The sequence below is a fragment of the Oncorhynchus kisutch genome, linkage group LG6 (assembly GCF_002021735.2).
Source record: "Oncorhynchus kisutch isolate 150728-3 linkage group LG6, Okis_V2, whole genome shotgun sequence".
In the NCBI taxonomy this organism is placed as follows: Eukaryota; Metazoa; Chordata; class Actinopteri; order Salmoniformes; family Salmonidae; genus Oncorhynchus; species Oncorhynchus kisutch.
The window spans coordinates 46,293,841-46,319,280 of NC_034179.2; the positions used below are offsets into that span (position 1 = coordinate 46,293,841).

General features: G+C 42.9%; 1 protein-coding gene across 1 annotated transcript; it reads right to left on the reverse strand.

Annotated features, from left to right (window-relative positions):
• Window positions 1-461: 461 nt before the first annotated feature.
• LOC109892916 (tubulin-specific chaperone cofactor E-like protein) lies at window positions 462-25,268 on the reverse strand. Its single transcript, XM_020485799.2, has 8 exons — window positions 24,968-25,268; window positions 16,314-16,464; window positions 10,085-10,224; window positions 9,439-9,620; window positions 8,615-8,877; window positions 7,861-7,987; window positions 7,380-7,496; window positions 462-3,141 (listed from the first exon to the last, which is right to left on the reverse strand). The coding sequence occupies exons 2-8, from the start codon at window positions 16,450-16,452 to the stop codon at window positions 2,784-2,786; spliced, it is 1,326 nt and encodes a 441-aa protein (XP_020341388.1). The 5' UTR covers window positions 16,453-16,464; window positions 24,968-25,268; the 3' UTR covers window positions 462-2,783.
• Between the last annotated feature and the right edge of the window lie 172 nt (window positions 25,269-25,440).

The following is a 25,440-nucleotide window of genomic DNA, read 5'->3' on the forward strand; positions in this document are numbered from 1 at the left end:
CGCAACCTGGCTCTAACCAGAATAGAAAGAGGAGTGGGAGGCCCCGGTGCACAACTGAGCAAGAAGACTAGTACATTAGAGTGTCTAGTTTGAAAAACAGATGCCTCACAAGTCTCACTGGCAGCTTCATTAAATAGTACCCGCAAAACACAAGTCTCACCGTCAACAGTGAAGAGGCGACTCCGGGATGCTGGCCTTCTAGGCAGAGTTGCAAAGAAAAAGCCATATTTCAGACTGGCCAATAAAAAGAAAAGATGGGCAAAAGAACACAGACACTGGACAGAGGAACTCTGCCTAGAAGGCCAGCATCCCGGAGCCGCCTCTTCACCGTTGATGTTGAGACGGGTGTTTTGAGGGTACTATTTAAAGAAGCTGCCAGAATCCTTTCCAGATCCTTGACATCATTCGTATGCGCTTATGGACTGCCCTCTTCAAGCCAGTTCCGGAGACCGACATGGCCATTGCGTGGTAATAGATCTTTATTTTCATGTCATCCAACAAATGTAAATGCCTGGAGTTTGATGAACAATTACCAGTTGGAGGGACGTTCAAGTGGATTTTTCCACCTTCCCACTTGATTATGAACAAAGCACGTATATTAAAAAGTAAACCAAAAGAAGTTACGCTTTATTCGTCTTTAGTCTGATATTTACTTGGAAATAATATGAGGCTATCCTAATTATACTGTTTAACAATTTCATCCTGGTTTCTTTGGCATTCACTGATACAAAGTAACCAACTATGTAGAATTCTTTGAAGTACTGTGTGTGTGTGTACAGTAAGGATCAGAAAATACCCATTGTTATCCCGTAGGTAAATACCATCTGAAATGGGCTGTAAATAAAGCATTACCAACATAAAGTAAAGAAACCCTTACATTATTACCACAATAAAGCAAAATTACATTATTAAATAGATTTACCCGATAAATACAATTATTTTACAGGGTCTTAGACAGACATGTATTACAGTGCTATGCATAAAGTCAGATTTAACAACAGTCAGCAGGTAACATATGTCCATAAATGATCTGTGTGTACAGTAAGTTTGATTTTAAGCAAAGATAAAAAGGGACAGCATTTTCTTGAAACTGGAGGCATTGAAGCTTTCAGGAAAAAAATCAGAATCACTTTGATAATTATTAATCTGATAATTTTCCCAAAAAATATAACATAAAAACATAGGAGATACACTATGTACTATAACATACACTCTTATCGTAGGTCCCTCAAGATTAAGTTACAAGTCCATGCAATCCTCCATAGTAAATGACGGCTCACTATTTTTTTAAATCCAACCACGATCCCAGCCCACATACACTATATTGCATACTTTAAAATTACCAACCATGCGAACACAACATTAACGGATCAAGAAGCAACTGTGATGTGCCTAAAATAATTCCCAAAAGGTCGAGATCCATCTACTTTTCTAAACAAAGCCTAGTGCTGACAGACTGAGGGCCACGCTCATTTAGCTTTTGCACCGGTGCAAACTTTGCATAATACTTAAAGTAAAAAGATCAAAGAGGAATTCAGATTAAAAAGGGATATATAAATTGGTAGAGTGATTGGTAAATAAACCCAGTTTCATCGTCACCTTGGTTTACTGATTTCTCCCATGTATAAGAAGAGTAGCTAACCTCTGACGCCAAAGCAGAGTGAAATTGACTTTGGACTGGGCAGCAACAAAATATGATTACCATAGGGCATTTCTCACATCCTTCCACCAATTGGAGGTCTCTGAATCTGAAGACACCTATTAGACAATATGAACCAATGGGAGAGCACAAATTCTGGGGCCACATTGTTGACCCAGGGTGTACTAAAACAATGGACACTGGTTCCAGTAAGAGGTGTTGGGTGTGTGAGACGGATGTGAGGTGTGGATGATGGGGAGAGAGGAAGATGGAGAGAGAGAGAGCAAGAGGTGAGGAAGGCCACTGCCCGTTGGGTGAACCCATTGTAATCCAAGCACAGAGGAAGTGACTGTGACACAGCAGCCGGTATGTGGGAACTCAGTGAGGCTGGCCTGGGGTTCACCGCCTCTCCCTCCAACAGCCACTCCCCCTCGGCAGGGGAGAGAGCTGCTCCCTTCATGTGGAATCAGACAGCAGGAAGACCTACAGCAACCCGAGTGCACCTCCTTCTCCAGATCCCCCTCTCTCTCCACCTTTAATAGCAACTGCCCACCAACCCAACCCCTTCTATTTGGCCTCGTCTTGTCCCTTTTCCGCCAGATCGCCTGAGTCAGTGATGTTCCGTGTGGTCTCTATGTGTCACAAGCTCTATCATCCTCAAAGCTCAATGAAGAGTCTCTCTCAGCGCACCACCCCCTGTGATTCTGACTCAGGGGTTATCTTGGGATATCTGAAGCACATGATTTAAGAATTGGGTGAGAGAGGGAGGGTATGCTAATTGTGCTAACATTACTTAAAAACTAATATTTCTGATAAAAAAACTATTCTGGGCTCTATTTAGACAAACCAAATACAATGGAAAATCTCAGTGGTGTGACGTGCCACCAGCGTCTGACAATAGCGATGCTTCGCACCAAGCCAAAATTGGAACACGCACACTAAGTCATATGTGTGTGTGTATATATATTAATATATATTTATATACAGTAAGGTGCTTTACCAAGAAACATCAACAAAATTAAATAAAAGACAGCGTAGACAGTTGGTGTCCAGAAGCTGGTCAGTCTATAAATAAGTCCTGAGTCACACACACACACACACACACACACACACACACACACACACACACACACACACACACTTCTTAGGAGTCCAAGGAGGTGGACGAGATTGTGCGGCTCTTAGTCTTGGGCACCACCAGGATCTCATCTCCGTCTTGGATCATGTACGAGTGGAGTGCCCGACTGCCGTACTTCATCTCCTCAGGTCCCAGCGCGGAGCCTAGCTCGCGGGCGATGTAGTACAGCCGCATGCCGTTGGCTGGCAGGTCCACCAGGGCCCTGAGCTCCTTCTTGAGCTCCCCGACTGTCTGCTCCAACCGCAAGCTTAGAGTCTCCGTCCGCTCGCCCCAGCGCACCTCCAGCGTGGCCATGTAGCGCGGACGCAAGTCCACTTCGGCCAGCGGGGCAAGCCGTCCGTACTTGGACACCAGGACATGGTACCTGTGGAGACCAGACAGAATGGACCGGAGGTTAGGATTTGTCATTTGGTCGAGAGAATGGTGGCGATTGGTCAGTTTTGGCAGGCGCTCTTATGCATATATTATGGCAGGGATTCCAAATTATTTTTGGCCCGTGACCTAATTTTTATTTAAAAATACATTTGACCCCACCATGTGAAAAAAGTGATGTAATAAATGGCCAATGCTTACTTTAAAAAAAATTGGGGCCATGACACCCTAATAGAGCCTTTTGTAGGCCACCAGATCAATCCCCGCCCACATTCGGAAAGTATTCAGACCCCTTCATTTTTTCCAAATTTTGTTACATTACCACCTTATTTTAAAATGGATGAATTAAAAGAAATCCTCATCAATCTACACACAATACCCCACAATGACAAAGCAACAACAACAAAAAAGGTAAAGACAATTTTGCTAAGAAAAATTCTATAAAATAAAAATACCATATTTACAGAATTATTCAGACCCTTTGCTCGCAATTGAGCTCAGGTGCATCCTGTTTCCTTTGAACATCCTTGAGATGTTTCTACAACTTGATTGGAAACCACCTGTGGTAAATTCAATTGATTGGACACAATTTGTAAAAGGCACACACATCTATATAAGGTCCCACAGTTGACAGTGCATGTCAGAGCAAAAACCAAGCCACAAGGTCGAAAGGAATTGTCCATAGAGCTCCGAGACAGGATTGTGTCGAGGCACAGGTCCGAGGAAGGGTACCAAAACATTTCTGCAGCATTGAAGGTCCCCAAGAACACAATGGCCTCCATCATTCTTAAATGGAAGAAGTTTGGAACAACCAAGACTCTTCTGAGAGCAATCAAGGGAGAAGAGCTTTGGTCAGGTAGGTGACCAAGAACCTGATGGAGCACCAGAGTTCCTCTGTGGAGATGGTAGAAACTTCCAGAAGAACGACCATCTCTGCAGCACTCCACCAATCAGGCCTTTATGGAAGAGCGGCCAGATGGAAGCCACTCCTCAGTAAAAAAGACACATGACAGCCCACTTGGAGTTTGCCAAAAAGGCACCTAAAGGACTCTCAGACCATGAGAAACTAGATTCTCCGATCTGATGAAACCAAGATTGAACTCTTTGGCCTGAATGCCAAGCGTTACATCTGGAGGAAACCTGGCACCATCCCTACGGTGAAGCACAGTGGTGGCCATCATGCTGTGGGGATGTTTTTCAGCAGTAGGACTGGGAGTATTGCGTGTAGATTGATTCATTTGTATTTTTTTAATAATAAGGCTGAAACATAAAATGTGTAAAAAGTAAATGGGTCTGACTACTTTCCAAATACGCTGTATGCCAAACTTTATGAGCTAGATTGCCTGTCTTTGCAATTTGTTTATTTTCGTTTGTGCTCATTAGCATATTTAGCTAGCAGCCTCCATGTAAATTCGCTATTACTTATGCAAATGTTGTTAGCATTCTGGTAATAGACGCCCAATTATGTTTCTGGCTGGGTTTTTCGGCGCCCCCTTGTGTACTAAGCTGGTAATACCGTAAATCCCAGGGTGAGAGAAGGACAGTATGACGACATGAGAATCTGGATGCCGCCCAATCCTACTGTTTACCCATATCTATACCCACACATGCAGTCAGAGCCGGCCCTAGATTGTTGGGGGGGCGTAAGCAAAATATATTCGAGTTTCAGAGTTAATTTCCTGCAAATCTATACATTTTGCCATTGGGCAGAGAAAAGACTAGGCAACTTTATAACAAATTTCATGCAATTTTACTCATTTTGCGATGGGACGGAGGGAAAAATGTGCAATTTTACAGCTAATTTACAGAAATTTTACCCATTTTGCCATTAGGTGGAGAGAAATGTTTGCCGTTTTTAATATGATATCTTATGGAGAGTGACTAACAAAATCAATGGGGCCCACCGGTTGTTAATTAGACCATGATTACTACAAGTTTACATAGCTAGCCGCAAGACTAACTTACAATGAAATAAAAGTCAGCTAAGGGCTAATTGAGTGACTGTCAGTGACTGACATACCAAGGGAAAAACTGCTGATGCACAACCTCACCTCGACTGTTCTTCACACACTTTTTTTAAAAGTATTTGGAAATTGATCTGTGGTCCTATAAAAAGGGATGCTGCGGGCCACATGATAGTTTAGCAGTTTTGTATTTTATTAGGATCCCCATTATCTGTTGCAAAAGCAGCACCTACCCTTCCTGGGGTCCACACAAAACCTATCGTATTATCCTTGGACTAACCGCTATCCAAGAAAACAGCTTTCTCTGACACTATGGGGGTAAGTTGGGACAAATGTGTGTGAGTGAATGAGTGTGTGTGTATATTTGATAAGAGTGGTATGTGCTCGTTCGGGAAACACAGCGAGCCATCTACCGCTCTCTCAGCCGTGAGAAAGCGCTCACCCACCTTGAGGGAACGCTGAGTTAGCGATAAGGAACGATTAAATAAAATCCCAGAGGAAAGCCTATTTTCAAAGCTACTGTAACAGTTGGGCCAATCAAACCAATTTCCCCCTCCCTCGCTGAAAACCCCGCCTGGCTAGGGTTTCAGTGTGGGTGTGTGTGTAGCCAGAGTTTCAGCCTAAAGCAGCAAGCGCCACGGGAATTCTCCTCTAACCCCTCAGTCAATGCAGAAAGTGCCATCCTGTGAGAAACCCATTTTTCATTCATTCAAAGGTCTCATTTAATGTGGAAACTTGTATATTGTACCCCTGTAAATTATATTGAGTGAGGTATGGTAATGCTAAATGCAATTTCTAATGGTCCTAGCTTAGTTTGGTGCCTGAAGAAAGCGGTGGCATTCATTTATTCCTGTGTTTCTATACACAGCTAAATGTATTGGGTCCAGGGGAGTCTGGTGGGAGAAGTTATAGGAGGACGGGCTCATTGTAATGGCTGGAATGGAATAAACAAAATGGAGTCAAACACAGTTTCCATATGTTTGACTCCGTTCCATTAATACCATTCCGTCCATTACAATGAGCCCATCCTCCTATAACTCCTCCCACCAGCCTCCTCTGTGTGTGGCTAATACCTTACCTTGTAACTGCCCTAGATCTCTGGTGTTTCATGCTTCTCTCTCTGTTCTTTAATCCACCTCAGCTGCCTAGTCACTTCCCCGGTAATCCCCTCAATTCCTCATCTCTGTCTCTTACTAATTACCCCACGCCGCATCTCACCCTTCTCTTCACACCATAAGCCCCTTCATCTCTCCCTTCTACCCTTCTCTGTAGGCCCTGCTTTCTTTCTCTCTCCTTATCCCAAGCCCAATCCTCTCCCTCTCCCTTCTATCCTTACCCACCCCTCTCATAGCCCCTCCTCTCTCATAGCACCGCCGCCAAAAGGGGATAGCCCGGCCGCCTAAGTCCTTCCCAGTGCTCACTGACCGCATCCAACACACTCTCACACACGTCCACACGTGTACCCACACATGCACACATACACAAAGAAACAGGCTTAGATCCAAGAGCAAGTAAACACTTTCTCTCTCTCTCCTAGCTTTTAAAATGCAAAGAGAAAAAGAAAACCTAAAGAGAATGGTTTGTGGCTTTGAGACACTTCCATTGCAGTACCCTTATTAATCTGAGACACTGTGTCGGTTTGGAGTCAAGTTTTGGGCTACATCAGCTCCGGTTACACACGGAAATGAGTCAACCTCTCGATCCCCCCCTAAGAAAGAAAAAAAAGAGGGTGAACGAGCGAAGGAGGTAAAAAATAAAAATCTACCTGCCACCTTGTGTATCGGTTTTCCGATCTGAGTATTCCAAGGCACAAAGAAGTCATTGAGTGGGCAGAGACTGGCGCCATTGTCTCGCAAATGTTACTTTCCCCCAGTCAGGGACCACGCTCTTCCCCCGCAAATCCCTCCCTTGCATTCTCCTAAGGTTAAGTGGAATGTGGCTGGCAAAAAGCGCGGGCCAATCAGTTTTAAAGCATAGGCCCAAACCAAACCTACCCCCTGAGAAGTCCTGAGATGACAATAGAACACTGGGGGGAGTTAACATAAGCAGAAAGAGGTAGGAGGTAGCTGAGAGGTAGTGAATCAAAGTGATTCCCGTCCATTGTTAAGGTACAGTAGGTGTCTCAGAGGAGGGCTCTTGCTATTATGAACCAGAGATAAGTTTTACATGAGGTTGTTCTTATCAGAAGAAAAACGTATGTATGCGCCTGTTTTACAGTTCCTCTGACAAAGCTCCACTTCAACAAACTAGTGTGTGTCAACAGTACCTATGAGGCAGCGTCTCTTCAGGAAGGTCCAGGTAGTGTCTGATGAAGAACCTCTCAGCGTCTTCTCTCTCCCCTTCCGTCACCACACTACCGTTTAACACAGACACAGATGGCAACCTGCAAAAAGGACAAAGAATATGTATGAGTGTGTCAAATCAAACAGGTGTGTATTCAATTGTGTGTGTGCCTCTTCAAAAGGTATCTTGAATAATCCCACAGCACTTGCCCTCCCCGACCGATTAAAAAACAAATAGATAAAATCACATCCTACCGTTTGTATTTGCACCTTTCTTGAACTAACACAAACACTTGTATTTTCTTACTAGCAGTGACTTTGCTGATAGCCGCTTTATTGAGGAAAGGTTTGACGTACTATGACTGTGCAATGTGGTTGTCTTCCCTAGCTACCTTAACATTAATGCACTGTCACTTTGGATAAGAGGGTCTGCTAAATGACTAAAATGTGTGTGTGTGTACTCACTGTGCCACGGTGAGGCTGCGTCTCTCTTTGTTTGTGTAGGGCTGCAGTAAGGGAAGCCCCATCAGCCTCACCTCCTCCAGCTTAGGGAAGAAATTCAGCCTTTCTATGTCCTCCCATCGGTTCAGCCCTTTAACACACACACACACACACACACACACACACACACACACACACACACACACACACACACACACACACACACACACACACACACACACACACACACACACACACACACACACACACACACACACACACACACACAAAATATCAGAACTCATTCTCTATGGAATCCCAGGATACAGTATTGAATATGGTGTACGGAAGTAGTACAATACATCTATTTTCACATCAGACGGCTCATAGTGTGCTCTTTTCTGAGGTGTGTGTACGTTTTTTTTTTTAAAGACTTGAAATGCCAAATGTACATTTAAAATACTTTGGAATGTAAAAGAGCTTGAGCCCTTCTAACTCGACCTACTGATTTTTAAAGGGTTCCCTGTCCGGCAGAGGGGAAAGAGAGAGGTACAGAAGCAGAGGAGTAGTAAGAACTGGAGAAAAGGGAAAAAAATAGTGAATGGAAAGAGTATAATTGGGTAGAGGAAAGAGGGATATTTGTCTGTATGCTCATCATCATGCTGTGTACGAGTATGTTTGCGTAGGTGTATCTTCATGCTACGCATGTGTGCATGTGATCATGCTGTATGAGCATGTTTGTGAATTTGTGTGCATGCGTGACCCTCCCTTCGGATACCTGAGTTGTTGAGGTTGATGCTGCGCAGGTTAGGAAACAGGCGCTGCAGTGTGTCCTGAGGTGTGTCCTCCTCCACAGAGCCCAGTTTGTTGTTGGACAACACCAGGTTTTGCAGGCCTGGGTACATGGGCCCAAACTTACGCACCTCGTCCCACTCCTGTAGCTGGTTGTCTGTGATCTGAAGCAGGCGCAGGGAGGGGCAGGGAACCGGGGATTCGGCCACTTGGTCGTACTCATTCAGACAAAGGAAGAGCTCCTCTAACCTACAGGGGGCGATGGGTATAAGCATCAAAAAGAGGTAGCTATGTGTAAATGGAATCGAAATACAAAGTATGAGATATGAGTAGGGTGAAGTTGCCCCTAGATGCTGATCTTTGGTAGATTTCACATTTTCCACAATAATGGTTAAGGTTAGGATTGGGGGAAGGGAAGCTGATCCCCAGAGTTACGAGATACATGGAACTACAGTATCCAGGACATACCTGAACATGCCCTGAACATGATACACGGAAATATAATACATGCATTAAACCCAAAATGGACTACGCACCACTTGTTCTGGTATACAGCTATGGGACAGGGCTTGGGAAATGTAACCCCTCAAATTCATAGACATGTATATGGCGTTGAAATACATGTTAAATATGGATACAAGTAAATATAATACATGCCTGGACAAGCCTGAACTTGAGAAGGTCAAAGGTATAATGGCAAAAACACACAAAACACATAGACAAATAGCTAAATACTGAAATACAAAACACACACATTCATGTATTCACGTGTGCCATGTGATTCGCAGTCCAGTGTCTGTCATGACTTACTCAGGGGTCTGGCGTGTGAGTGTGTGTACCGTGTCCCAAGTGACACGCGTGTTGATGAGAACCAGGCGGCGGACCCGGAAGAACACCTCAGCCAGGCCCGGCTCCAGCTCAATCCCACTCAGAGGGTTCATACTCAGGTTAAGGAAGTCCAGGTTGGGGATGTTAGACACAATCGTGCAGATCTCGCAACCAAAAAAAAACAGATTGGAGCTATCACACTTACTGACTGACTGTACTGGCAACCCAATTGTAGATATATGCAGCATCGTGTATACTCTGGCAACCCAAAGACAGATTGGCGCAATTGGAACTGACTGACAGATGAAGGTCTTGTTCGTTGAATGATGTTTTTGGGCAATTGTTTTGTGTGACGTGGTAGGTAGCCGCTCGTGGATACAATCCGTTTCTTTTACCATTGTTACATGCTTATTTAATGCTAGCCAGGAGATACTGGACATTACAAAATAACCAGCTATTGGACTTAAAAAAAAAAAAATTCTGGATAAAACAACACTCTAGATGTGTAGAAGATAAGGCAAAACACTCTGTAGTGCCAGCCTTCCTGCTAATAGCTAGCTGCTGATAAATTAATGGTGCATTACATGACAGCAGGGCTGAGGAGGATGAGGAGAACTACAGTACCCACCTCCCCCCAGTCTTGTAGCTGGTTGTGGGACAGGTCCAGCTCCACCACATGGGCACAAAAGGTGGCCACCTCAGCTTCGTCCCCAGCTTTACTGATGCCACAGCCGTCCAGGACCAGCACACTCGGCAGATTCAGACGATCTGGAGAGAGACAACAATCTTTCTAGTGAATAATTGTTCTTTATTGAATGACATGTACAATACATGATGGACAAAAGCCTGGTATCACTTCTTGTTATTACTCATTTACATCACTACATAGGCAGTGTCCTTGGGGATAAGCTAAGGCATGAGAGAATGACTCATGTGTGTGAATACCATATATAAGGGATACAAGTAGGCCTACATACGGTATTCCTGGGTAACTAGAAGATGAAAACTTGCGTGATTACCTTATATAATACATTTGAGGAGGCCTACATATAGTTGTTACCTCTTAACTATGTTTTTCTAAGAAAAAAGGTAAGTAGGTTGTAGTGTGGCCCTTGACTCTTCTGCTTTGAGGAATAACAACTTTTTCAGACATGTTCATCAGACTATAAATTATCTTCCAGTCACTAAAACAGTTTAGCAGGGAGCGAGACAAAATGCAAGAGAGAAAAGATACATTAAGCCACCTAACCACAAAGTTATTACTTAATCACTGCCTTCAAATGGTCGTTGGAACTGGGAAACATCCCAGTTATGAAGTCATAAATTTGACATGATTGTGTCGGAATAATGACTCATCCAATGATATTAAATCTAAGTAGATGAGCTAGCTAACGTTGCTAATGATAGTTAATTAGCTTGATTAACGTTGACAACAGAGTCAAACTAGCTACATTATCCATATAGACAATGTCAAAAATGTATTTGCTTCATCACCTTTTGATTGAAAAGCTGAAAGGCCAGTGACAAGACATCACAACTCAGGTAAAATTATCACCAACATTCCCACTCGGAAATCCAACTTGGGAGGGCGGTCAAGTAGTTGTTGCCCAATTGGAACCTTGTATTTCCCACTTCTGATGAGCATTTGAAGTAGAGGTCGACCGATTATGATTTTTCAACGCCGATACCGATTATTGGAGGACCGAAAAAATGCCGATACCGATTAAATCGGCCGATTTTTTCATGTATTTGTAATAATGACAATTACAACAATACAGAATGAACACTTATTTTAACTTAAAATAAATCAATAAAATCAATTTAGCCTCAAATAAATAATGAAACATGTTCAATTTGGTTTAAATAATGCAAAAACAAAGTGTTGGAGAAGAAAGTAAAAGTGCAATATGTGCCATGTAAGAAAGCTAACGTTTAAGTTCCTTGCTCAGAACATGAGAACATATGAAAGCTGGTGGTTCCTTTTAACATGAGTCTTCAAAATTCCCAGGTAAGAAGTTTTAGGTTGTAGTTATTATAGGAATTATAGGACTATTTCTCTCTATACCATTTGTATTTCATTAACCTTTGACTACTGGATGTTCTTGTAGGCACTTTAGTATTGCCAGTGTAACAGTATAGCTTCCGTCCCTCTCCTCACTCCTACCTGGGCTCGAACCAGAAACACAATGACAACAGCCACCCTCGAAGCAGCGTTACCCATGCAGAGCAAGGGGAATAACCACTCCAAGTATCAGAGCGAGTAACGTTTGAAATACTATTAGCGTGCACCCCCCTAACTAGCTAGCTATTTCACATCGGTTACACAAGCCTAATCTCGGGAGTTGATATGCTTGATGTCATAAACAGCGCAATGCTTGACGCACAACGAAGAGCTGCTGGCAAAACGCACTAAAGTGATGTTTGAATGAATGCTTACGAGCCTGCTGCTGCCTACCACCGCTCAGTCAGACTGCTCTATCAAATCATAGACTTAGTTATAACATAATAACACACAGAAATACGAGCCTAGGCCATTAATATGGTCAAATCCGGAAACTATCATCCCAAAAATAAGACGTTTATTCTTTCAGTGAAATACGGAACCGTTCCGTATTTTATCTAACGTGTGGCATCCATTAGTCTAAATATTCCTGTTACATTGCACAACCTTCAATGTTATGTCATAATTACGTAAAATTCTGGCAAATTAGGCGGCCCAAACTGTTGCATATACACTGACTCTGCGTTCAATGAACGCAAGAGAAGTGACACAATTTTACCTGGTTAATATTGCCTGCTAACCTGGATTTCTTTTAGCTAAATATGTAGGTTTAAAAATATATACTTATGTGTATTGATTTTAAGAAAGGCATTGATGTTCATGGTTAGGTACACATTGGAGCAACGATACGCACCGCATCGATTATATGCAACGCAGGACACGCTAGATAAACTAGTAATATCAAATCAAATCAAATTTATTTGTCACATACACATGGTTAGCAGATGTTAATGCGAGTGTAGCGAAATGCTTGTGCTTCTAGTTCCGACAATGCAGTAATAACGAACAAGTAATCTAACTAACAATTCCAAAAAAAACTACTGTCTTATACGCAGTGTAAGGGGATAAAGAATATGTACATAAGGATATATGAATGAGTGATGGTACAGAGCAGCATAGGCAAGATACAGTAGATGATATCGAGTACAGTGTATACATATGAGATGAGTATGTAAACCAAGTGGCATAGTTAAAGTGGCTAGTGATACATGTATTACATAAGGATGCAGTCGATGATATAGAGTACAGTATCTACGTATGCATATGAGATGAAAAATGTAGGGTAAGTAACATTATATAAGGTAGCATTGTTTAAAGTGGCTAGTGATATATTTACATCATTTCCCATCAATTCCCATGATTAAAGTGGCTGGAGTAGAGTCAGTGGCATTGACAGTGTGTTGGCAGTAGCCACTCAATGTTAGTGGTGGCTGTTTAACAGTCTGATGGCCTTGAGATAGAAGCTGTTTTTCAGTCTCTCGGTCCCAGCTTTGATGCACCTGTACTGACCTCGCCTTCTGGATGACAGCGGGGTGAACAGGCAGTGGCTCGGGTGGTTGATGTTCTTGATGATCTTTATGGCCTTCCTGTAGCATCGGGTGGTGTAGGTGTCCTGGAGGGCAGGTAGTTTGCCCCCGGTGATGCGTTGTGCAGACCTCACTACCCTCTGGAGAGCCTTACGGTTGAGGGCGGTGCAGTTGCCATACCAGGCGGTGATACAGCCCGCCAGGATGCTCTCGATTGTGCATCTGTAGAAGTTTGTGAGTGCTTTTGGTGACAAGCCGAATTTCTTCAGCCTCCTGAGGTTGAAGAGGCGCTGCTGCGCCTTCTTCACGATGCTGTCTGTGTGAGTGGACCAATTCAGTTTGTCTGTGATGTGTATGCCGAGGAACTTAAAACTTGCTACCCTCTCCACTACTGTTCCATCGATGTGGATGGGGGGGTGTTCCCTCTGCTGTTTCCTGAAGTCCACAATCATCTCCTTAGTTTTGTTGACGTTGAGTGTGAGGTTATTTTCCTGACACCACACTCCGAGGGCCCTCACCTCCTCCCTGTAGGCCGTCTCGTCGTTGTTGGTAATCAAGCCTACCACTGTTGTGTCGTCCGCAAACTTGATGATTGAGTTGGAGGCGTGCGTGGCCACGCAGTCGTGGGTGAACAGGGAGTACAGGAGAGGGCTCAGAACGCACCCTTGTGGGGCCCCAGTGTTGAGGATCAGCGGGGAGGAGATGTTGTTGCCTACCCTCACCACCTGGGGGCGGCCCGTCAGGAAGTCCAGTACCCAGTTGCACAGGGCGGGGTCGAGACCCAGGGTCTCGAGCTTGATGACGAGCTTGGAGGGTACTATGGTGTTGAATGCCGAGCTGTAGTCGATGAACAGCATTCTCACATAGGTATTCCTCTTGTCCAGATGGGTTAGGGCAGTGTGCAGTGTGGTTGAGATTGCATCGTCTGTGGACCTATTTGGGCGGTAAGCAAATTGGAGTGGGTCAAGGGTGTCAGGTAGGGTGGAGGTGATATGGTCCTTGACTAGTCTCTCAAAGCACTTCATGATGACGGATGTGAGTGCTACGGGGCGGTAGTCGTTTAGCTCAGTTACCGTAGCTTTCTTGGGAACAGGAACAATGGTGGCCCTCTTGAAGCATGTGGGAACAGCAGACTGGTATAGGGATTGGTTGAATATGTCCGTAAACACACCGGCCAGCTGGTCTGCGCATGCTCTGAGGGCGCGGCTGGGGATGCCGTCTGGGCCTGCAGCCTTGCGAGGGTTAACACGTTTAAATGTCTTACTCACTTCGGCTGCAGTGAAGGAGAGACCGCATGTTTTCGTTGCAGGCCGTGTCAGTGACACTGTATTGTCCTCAAAGCGGGCAAAAAAGTTGTTTAGTCTGCCTGGGAGCAAGACATCCTGGTCCGTGACTGGGCTGGGTTTCTTCCTGTAGTCCGTGATTGACTGTAGACCCTGCCACATGCCTCTTGTGTCTGAGCCGTTGAATTGAGATTCTACTTTGTCTCTGTACTGGCGCTTAGCTTGTTTGATAGCCTTGCGGAGGGAATAGCTGCAGTGTTTGTATTCAGTCATGTTACCAGACACCTTGCCCTGATTAAAAGCAGTGGTTCGCGCCTTCAGTTCCACACGAATGCTGCCATCAATCCACGGTTTCTGGTTGGGGAATGTTTTAATCGTTGCTATGGGAACGACATCTTCAACGCACGTTCTAATGAACTCGCACACCGAATCAGCGTATTCGTCAATGTTGTTGGCTGACGCAATACGAAACATCTCCCAGTCCACGTGATGGAAGCAGTCTTGGAGTGTGGAGTCAGCTTGGTCGGACCAGCGTTGGACAGACCTCAGCGTGGGAGCTTCTTGTTTTAGTTTCTGTCTGTAGGCAGGGATCAACAAAATGGAGTCGTGGTCAGCTTTTCCGAAAGGGGGGCGGGGAAGGGCCTTATATGCGTCGCGGAAGTTAGAGTAACAATGATCCAGGGTCTTTCCACCCCTGGTTGCGCAATCGATATGCTGATAAAATGTAGGGAGTCTTGTTTTCAGATTAGCCTTGTTAAAATCCCCAGCTACAATGAATGCAGCCTCCGGATAAATCGTTTCCAGTTTGCAGAGAGTTAAATAAAGTTCGTTCAGAGCCATCGATGTGTCTGCTTGGGGGGGGATATATACGGCTGTGATTATAATCGAAGAGAATTCTCTTGGTAGATAATGCGGTCTACATTTGATTGTGAGGAATTCTAAAATCAGGTGAACAGAAGGATTTGAGTTCCTGTATGTTTCTTTCATCACACCATGTCACGTTGGCCATAAGGCATACGCCCCCGCCCCTCTTCTTACCAGAAAGATGTTAGTTTCTGTCCGCGCGATGCGTGGAGAAACCCGCTGGCTGCACCGCTTCGGATTGAGTCTCTCCAGTGAGCCACGTTTCCGTGAAACAGAGAACGTTACAGTCTCTGATGTCCCTCTGGAATGCTACCCTTGCTCGGATTTCATCAACCTTGTTGTCAAGAGACTGGACATTGGCAAGAAGAATGCTAGGGAGTGGTGCACGATGTGCCCGTCTCCGGAGTCTGACCAGAAGACCGCTTCGTTTCCCTCTTTTTCTGAGTCGTTTTTTTGGGTCGCTGCATGGGAACCATCCCGTGGCGCTGGTTGTAAGGCAGAACACAGGATCCGCATCGCGAAAAACATATTCTTGGTCGTACTGGTGGTGAGTTGACGCTGATCTTATATTCAGTAGTTCTTCTCGGCTGTATGTGATGAAACCTAAGATGACCTGGGGTACTAGTGTAAGAAATAACACGTAAAAAAACAAAAAACTGCATAGTTTCCTAGGAACGCGAAGCGAGGCGGCCATCTCATGTGTAGTTAACTAGTGATTATGATTGATAGATTGGTTTTTATAAGATAAGTTTAATGCTAGCTAGCAACTTACCATGGCTTACTTCATTCGCGTAACAGGCAGTCTCCTTGTGGAGTGCAATGAGAGGCAGGTGGTTAGTTAACTGTAAGGTTGCAAGATTGAATCTCCCGAGTTGACAAAGTGAAAATCTGTTGTTCTGCCCCTGAACGAGGCAGTTAACCCACAGTGCCTAGGCAGTCATTGAAAATAAGAATGTGTTCTTAACTGACTTGCTTAGTTAAATAAAGATTAAATAAAGGTGTAAAAAAACTAAATCTGCCAAATCGGTGTCCAAAAATACCGATTTCCGATAGGCCATTCCGATTAAATCGGTCGACCTCTAATTTGAAGGCATCATAAGATATAGCGCCTTGACCGCTCACCTTTAATGGGCGACCCCTGTGGACTGGAAAGCACTACAACACCCATGCCGTTCCCACGGCAGTATGGGAAATTCTCAGGGTTGTACTTCTCACTGACCACTTGGACGAAGGTGCGCAGCGCCTCTTCAGAGGACTCCATGGCCCCAGCTGTCTGATGAGAGAGAGAGTGAGAGAAATGAGTGGAAGACGTACTTCAAATCAAATATTATTTGTCACATGCTCCGAATACAACAGGTGTATAAAAACAGGGAAAATAAAAAAAAAGTGGTCAGATGAAGCACATGCTAAGCTACAGGACTGTTTTGCTAGCACAGACTGGAATATATTCTGGGATTCTTCCGATGGCATTGAGTTGTACACCACATCAGTCACTGGCTTCATCAATAAGTGCATCGATGACATCGTCCCTACAGTGACTGTACGTACATACCCCAACTAGAAGCCATGGATTACAGGCAACATCCACACTGAGCTAAAGGGTAGAGCTGCTACATTCAAGGAGCGGTACTCTAACCCGGAAGGTTATAAGAAATCCCGCTATGCCCTCCGAACAACCATCAAACACGCAAAGCGTCAATACAGGACTAAGATTGAGTCCTACTATACCGGCTCTGACACTCGTTGGATATGGCAGGGCTTGCCAACTATTACAGACTACAAAGGGAAGCATGGCCGCAAGCTGCCCAGTGACACGATGTCACGCCCTGGTCTAAGTATTTTGTGTTTTCTTTATTATTTTGTTCAGGCCAGGGTGTGACATGGGTTTATTATGTGGTGTGTTTAGTCTTGTTTTTTTTGTAGGTATTGGGATTGTGGTATAGTGGGGTTTTCTAGAAAAGTCTATGGTTGCCTGAAGTGGTTCTCAATCAGAGGCAGGTGTTTATCGTTGTCTCTGATTGGGAACCATATTTAGGCAGCCATATTCTTTGACTGTTTCGTGGGTGATTGTTCCTGTCTCTGTGTTAGTTTGCACCAGATTAGGCTTAGGTTTTCGTGTTACATTTATTGTTTTTGTACTGTTCATCTTCATTAAACATGAATCTAAGCAACCACGCTCCGTTTTGGTCCGCCTCTCCTTCACCGCAAGAAAACCGTAACACACGAGCTAAATTGCTTCGAGGCAAGCAACAATGAAACATGCATGAGAGCATCAGCAGTTCCAAACGACTATGTGATCACGCTCTCCATAGCCAATGTGAGTAAGACCTTTAAACAGGTCAACATTCACAAGGCCGCTGGGCCAGACGGATTACCAGCATGTGTACTCCAAGCATGCGCTGATCAACTGGCAAGTGTCTTGACTGACATTTTCAACCTGTCCCTGACTGAGTCTGTAATACCAGATCACCATAGTCCCTGTGCCTAAGGTAACCTTCCGAAATGACTATCGACCCATATCACTCACGTCTGTAGCCATGAAGTGCTTTGAAAAGCTGGCCATGGCTCACATCAGCACCATTATCCCAGAAACCACTACAGATGGCAGTGCGTACAGCCCAGTACATCACTGGAGCCAAGCTTTCTGCCATCCAGGACCTTTATACCAGGCAGTGTCAGAGAAAGGCCTCCAGTCACCCTAGTCATAGTCTGTTCTCTACTACCGCACATCAAGCGATTTCGGAGCACCAAGTCTAGGTCCAAAAGAACCATTTAATAGAATTACCTATTTCAATGACGTAACAAAGATTCACTCTACTCTAATGTTCTTCAACATATCCTGTTCGACTCTCGTGATTTCACTTAACCTGCATAAAGTTTGCCCAACAGTCTATTTGGTGTGGCAAAAGAAAAGCCCATGCACTCTCTCCAACTCCAACTGTCATGGAGTGCTACTGGGTGCGTAGGCTTTAGTGACAGCCCAGCACTATTTCAATTTCAAATAAACAACGAATCATGGTCTTCAGTCTGACTCTGAACCACAATTAGTTGAATCAGGGCCTGGTGTGTTTCTTCTGGGCTGGAACAAAAGTGTACATACTCAGTGGCTCTCCAGGTCTGGAGATAGAGAGCTCTCACCCCTGCTGTAAGGACACAGAGGTCTGATTCTTACAGTGCTTCCTAAATTATCAGACTGATCGGTTTCACTATCTGGTTGGGTTAAGTTCTATCTGTCTGCAAACTGATTCTCTAGCCTGGACCCATCTGAACTCACAATACCCTTTTCACACTACATTGTATCATGTTGACCAGGGCTGGGCGATATATCAAGTTTTATCGTTATATTCACGTTTATATTTTAGCGCGATTTGGAAAATGCCTGTATCGCAAGAATCGATGTTCTGTTATAATGTTGTAACGTTTTACAAATGCAGCATCTCACTGTCTCTTCTCTGTCAGCCCAATGTCAAACCATGTCCAAATTGCATGACAACACGTGCACAGAGGTTATCCACCAAACACAACCCTAGACAGCCTTTCACAAACCACGGCGGAGAAGTGTAGCGGCGGTAAGAGTTCCACCAAAATGGAAAGTGAGGAAGCGAGCTCAGCCTCTCGTGAGGATGAAATCATCCCCCAAAATGGCAGCAATCTTTCAGTAATATGGAAGTGGTTCGGGTTTAAGAGGTCTGATGTTCAGCAAACGAATGTCCTGTGCAAAATGTGTCGAAAGACAATTGCTAGGAAAAGCAGCAGCACAACCAACCTGTTCCATCACTTGCAACTGAAACACGCGGTGGAATGGGAGGAACGCGTGAGACTATGCAATGCCGATTCCAGTCGCCCGATTCCCAAAATGTCTGCTAAAAGACAAACTACCATAGCTGCATCCATTTCAAACGTAATCCCGAAAGACAAGAAAGGTTTGAGGTGGAAGGAGATGCACTGACATATTACATAACGAAAGATATGGTCCCAATCTTTACAGTAGAAAAGCTGCGAGGTACAGTTGACCACAAATATCAGTTGCCAAGCCACAAGTACTTCACGGAAGTAGCCCTGCCTCGATTATACACTGCTACCTGCGAAAGAGTCGCAGAGAAGCTGGCTATTGTTTCTTATTTTTCCACCACAGCAGATCTATGGTCGAGCAGAACGTCAGAGCCATACCTAAGTTTGACAGTCCACTACGTAAATGAAGACTGGAAATGGCAAAATGTCTGCCTCCAGACATCTTACTTCCCCAATGATCATACGGGTGAAGTAATAGCCCAGGTTCTCAAAGACTCTCTGGCATCGTGGAAGATGAGCGAAGACCGACTGGTGTGCATGACAACTGACAGCGGGAGCAACATGATAATAGCATTGCGCTTGAAGAACTGGACCTGCCTGCAGTGCTTTAGTCACAGGCTTCACCTCGCCATCGGATAATTAAAGTGCATTCAAAAAAGTTATGCTCAGGCCAACTGTAGGCTAATGTGTTAGTAGTTGTGTCATTCTGCCAATCCAATAGCAAATAACCACAGGCTGTTTTAATTATAAAAAATGAACTAAATAAATACATTTTCAATCGAAATGATTATATCAATTAAAATCCATGTGTACGTGTGTATACTGGATGTGTTATCGTGTATGTGTATTAGAGGTCGACCGACTAAATCGGAATGGCCGATAAATTAGGGCCGATTTCAAGTTTTCATAACAATCAGAAATCTGTATTTTTGGACACCGATTTGGCCGATTATATATATTTTTTTACACCTTTATTTAATCTTTATTTCATTAGGGAAGTCAGTTAAGAACACGTTCTTATTTTCAATGATGACCTAGGAACGGTGGGTTAACTGTAAGTTGCTAGCTAGCATTAAACTTATCTTATAAAAAATCAATCAATCATAATCACTAGTTAACTACACATGGTTGATGATATTACTAGTTTATCTGGCGTGTCCTGCATTGCATATAATCGATGCGGTGCGTATTCGCGAAAAAGGACTGTAGTTGCTCCAATGTGTAGCTAACCATAAACATCAATGTCTTTCTTAAAAATCAATACACAAGTATATATTTTTAAACCTGCATATTTAGTTAATATTGCCTGCTAACATGACTCGTTGCGAACTGTGAAGACTATTTCTTCCTAACAAAGACAGCCAACTTCGCCAAACGGGGGATGATTTAACAAAAGCGCATTTGCGAAAAAAGCACAATCGTTGCACGACTGTACCTAACCATAAACATCAATGCCTTTCTTAAAATCAATACACAGAAGTATATATTTTTAAACCTGCATATTTAGCTAAAAGAAATCCAGGTTAGCAGGCAATATTAACCAGGTGAAATTGTGTCACTTCTCTTGCGTTCATTGATATACAACAGTTTGGGCCACCTAATTTGCCAGAATTTTACGTAATTATGACATAACATTGAAGGTTGTGCAATGTAACAGGAATATTTAGACTTAGGGATGCCACCCGTTAGATAAAATACGGAACAGAACTTCACTGAAAGAATAAACGTCTTGTTTTCTAAATTTTTGTTTCTGGATTTGACCATATGAATGACCTAAGGCTGGTATTTATGTGTGTTTATTATATTATAATTAAGTCTATGATTTGATATTTCATAGAGCAGTCTGACTGAGAGGTGGTAGGCAGCAGCAGGCTCAGAAGCATTCATTCAAACGGCACATTCCTGCGTTTGCCAGCAGCTCTTCGTAATGCTTGAAGCAAAGCGCTGTTTATGACTTCAAGCCTATCAACTCCCGAGATTAGGCTGGTAATACTAAAGTCCCTATTAGAACCAATAGTCAAAGGTATATGAAATACAAATGGTATAGAGAGAAAAAGTCCTATAATAACTAAAACCTAAAACTTCTTAACTGGGAATTTTGAAGACTCATGTTAAAAGGAACCTCCAGCTTTCATATGTTCTCATGTTCTGAGCAAGGAACTCAAACATGAGCTTTTTTACATGGCACATATTGCACTTTTACTTTCTTCTCTAACACTGTGTTTTTGCATTATTTAAACCAAATTGAACATGCTTCATTTTTTATTCGAGACAAAATTGATTTATGTATGTATTATATTAAGTTAAAATAAGTGTTCATTCAGAATTGTATGAAATAATGACAATTATAACAATTCTGAATGAACACTTATTTTAACTTAATATAATACATAAATTAAAATCAATTCAGTCTCAAATAAAAAATGAAACATGTTCAATTTGGTTTAAATAATGCAAAATCAGTGTTGGAGAGGCAAGTCGGCCGATATACATTTTTTTATTAAAACTGACGATTTTGATCCTCCAATAATCGGTACCGACGTTGAAAAATCATAATCTGTCGACCTCTAATAGATAGGCACACAGGCTTTACTCAGAGTCAGTGGCAGGGCATTAGTAAAGATTTTTAAAAGTAAGGGGCCTAGAAAGCTGCCCTGGAGAATGCCTGTCCACCTGGATTATGTTGGAGAGGCTTCCAGTAAAGAACACCCTCTGTGTTATGTTAGACAAGTAACTTTCTATCTACAATTCTAGCAGGTTATGTAAAGCTGCACTGAAGTCTAACAAAACAGCTCCCACAATATTTCTATTATCAATTTCTGTCAGCCAATCATCAGTCATTTGTGTAAGTGCTGTACATTTTGAATGCCCGTCCCTATGAGCGTGGTGAAAATCTGTTAAAAGGGTTAACTGTGAAATTGAATTGTATGTAAGGGTTGGTAACAGGCTGATTGGCTGGCTATTTGAGTCAGTAAAGGGTGCTTTTCTATTCTTGGGTAGCGGAATTACTTTTGCTTCCCAGGCCCGAGGGCCTGCAATCCTCAGTAATTTTCAATCTTGTAGGCCTAGATTGAAGAGATGGCAAATAGGAGTGCCAATAGCGTATGCTGTCATCCTCAGTAATTTTCCATCCAAGTTATCAGAGCAAGGTAGCTTGTAATTGTTGATAGACAAACAAACCATCTGTACTGACAAATCATGGGTTTCACCACACAGGCAACAAAACAACACGGTGCTCAGTATCCTTCGCTCCCACAATAAGGAAAGGGAAGTAGCTAGATAGTGTAGCCAATATCAGGCCAGGGTGAAGGCTAAAGCACATTTATTGTAGTGATTTTTACTAATAATGAAGAGCAACCAGATGCAGCACTTGACACATTTGTGAAATTGCTTATTCCAGTTACTAATAAGCATGCAACCATTAAGAAAAACTGTTGTCCCTGACACAACCATGAGATGGACCATGAAAATGTACAACTACGTTACAATTTTGTAAAAAACAATTACTCATAAAACAGAATGAATCTGAACACTCACAATTCCCAACTTCGGCAGACTAATTTCTAATTCTTGATTAAGTTTCTATAACCCTTACCGAACCTGAACCATTTTACATTTTAACTTAAATGGGGAAGGGATGTGCAAAGGATCCCGGATAGTACGGACCGGGCGCGCAGGGAGCAGCGACGACATCACTACGTCATCCAAAAACATGGCAGACATTGGATTAATATAAAAGGTTAATATCGTCGGCTGTGAGCGATGACATTTTTTGGGGATCTCTGCTACAATTATTTGAATTATTCAATTCATGTTTTGTGCACAAAGGTGATGACTTAAGAGTCTTAGAGAAGTCCGATTTCAAAATGTCTGTGGCCGTCAAAGGAAATTGTCTTTCTGGTTCGGGTCTCAGTTAAACTGCAGTACTGAAGCATAACTGTATGTCGAAAACGTGATTCTGTCGAAAACGTGATTCTATACCGGAACCGTGGGCCACACAAACAAAGGCTATGTTCGAGAGCATCAATATCACAATGTATCATGGGTAAATTGTCACCGACTAACCTACAAATGATAATGATATTTATGATGAAAGGTGATTTGTAAATAATAATTATTATTATTATTACTTTAATTTGTAAAGCACTTTCATACACCCAAAGCGCTGAAGAAAATAAAACATTTTATAAAAATAATAAAAACTATTCAAAACACAGAACATCTTAAGCAGACAACAATCAAAGCTGTCGTCAGATCTGATAAACAGGAGAACAGAATTGACATAGGCCCTTGAAAGCTTTACTGAACAGCTCAGTCTTTAGCTGTGCCTTAATAAGGATTAAACAGGACCAGAGACTCTGCAGCCTGACCAGGGTTGCCATGTTTGCACTTTTCTTGAAAGATTTGGCTACTTTCAGAACGATGTCGCAGGTGAAAATGTATTGGTCGCAGGTGGCAGGTTTTTGGACTACTTCTAAAATGCACCGAAGCCACCATGGCATTTCGTTTAGATATATATTTCATTGTGACCTGCTGCTGACTATCAGGCAGTGAGTAGGCATTGAGAACACTGTAGGTAGACTGTTTAGATTGGTCATTATGCAGACACCCTCTTTCCATAAAACATATTAATGCGCTAGAACTGCTAGAACTAATACAAAGGGGACAAAGCATTTGATAAGGACTTAAGGCGCTCTAGAGCTCTTTAGATGAATTTGTTCAGAGGTGGTTTAAAGTAAACTTCACTCTAATGTTGACTTTTCTTATGGATAACAATATCATTCAAAGGGATTTTACTCATGCTCAGTTCCTGGGTCCGGAGCGCTGCGAGAGTGGACATTTGAAATGGAAGTTACGGAACTCCCTCGCATGCTTCTGTTATGGGGAAAAAGTCCACAATGAAAATTACATTAAACGTGGAGAATGATAGGCTATATTTGATGGGAAATGATCTGGCAAGTTTAATGAGGGCAAATTATATTTTCTCCTGTGGCATATTCTTAAACTAGCAAGAATGGTGATTTTAATGGTAAAACTAATTTAGCTTCTTAGCCTACCTCGTTAAAAATGACATCAATAAACCCTGAATTCTCACGGTAACTTTATGGAAAAGGGGTTTCATGGGTGTAAATGTGGCAACTCTCTTGCTGGAACAAAAAAAAACTGTGCTAGTTTTCAGGCCTTGTGGGCAGGTTCAGGGGTCATTGGGCTTTACACTTTAGCTTGACATGGCAACCCTGGCCCTGACAGTGACTGAAAGTGTGTTCCACAGCCAAGGAGCCGCACAACCTAAATCCCTGTCACCCATAGTTTTTATTTAGACTGCTGTTGGGCTGCTGAAGGTAGATGGAGTGGCAAAGGGTGCGTGTGGGGTGCCCATAGGGTAGGAGGAGTTCAGACATTTACTTGGTTCCAGAGTTGTGGATAGCTTGGTAACTGTGAACCAGGATTTTAAAGTCAATGTGTAAGTATAATTGATAATAATAGATCAGTCAGTTGGCAGTCGCTTTGATCCGAATACGGCCATAAACTAGATAAATGGAAAGGGCTCATCATCAAGACTGACTGACTGAACAGAATCTGTTCGTATCCACTCGACTCTCGCTGTGCAACAAACGTCATCAATTTGTAAATTTGGGCACCAGGTGTGTCCATATTATAGGCTCTTCAGGGTAGAAGGCAATCTACGACATAACAAGTATTATATGGATGGGCAATGCGACGTCATTGTTACATTGTTATAAACAATGGCATAATGTATCCGTTTTTGTATTCTGAACTGGTTGGTTGTTTTTTGATACAGTGCGATCACCAATTTGTTTAAATAGAGAATCTGGTTCCCAAAACAGTAGCTACTTGGACGGGTAAAGAAATGCTCATGTACTTAAGGCATATATTGCACATCAATCAATGGTGCATAACAATAATAATCAGACAACTGGACCACATCTCTGTCGAAAAGGCATTGAGAAAACATTCCTTACCTTTCTCTGTCGTTTCCTTCGAATGGTTGTTATTGTTATTCAGACCGCTGTGAAGCAGGCTAGAATAAATAAGTACTTCCGGGTCACGGATTTTTAAAATTCCTTCAGGATAAAAGTCACGTCCGGTATACTTTATAAATGAATAATTAGGGCGAAAATGTGCTAAATTATCTATATATTTTATGCTAGTTATCATAGAATGATTTAAAGAATTTATATAAGATATACTTTTGTGTACTCGTGTCATTTTTCCTCCAGAGACAGCAATTCATTTTTGTCATCCCTAGTGAACGTCAGTTCTTGTTTCGTATCTCTGAGGCCATATGAGCCACTGTCCTGTTGTCCCTTTGAGAGGACACTCTGGCGTTTTCAATAATATCACGTGTTGGGGTGTGACCTTGACATAAGAGCTTATCAAGAAATGTCCTCTGTTGTGGACACCCTGATATCCCAACTATGTTTTTCACCTCCTT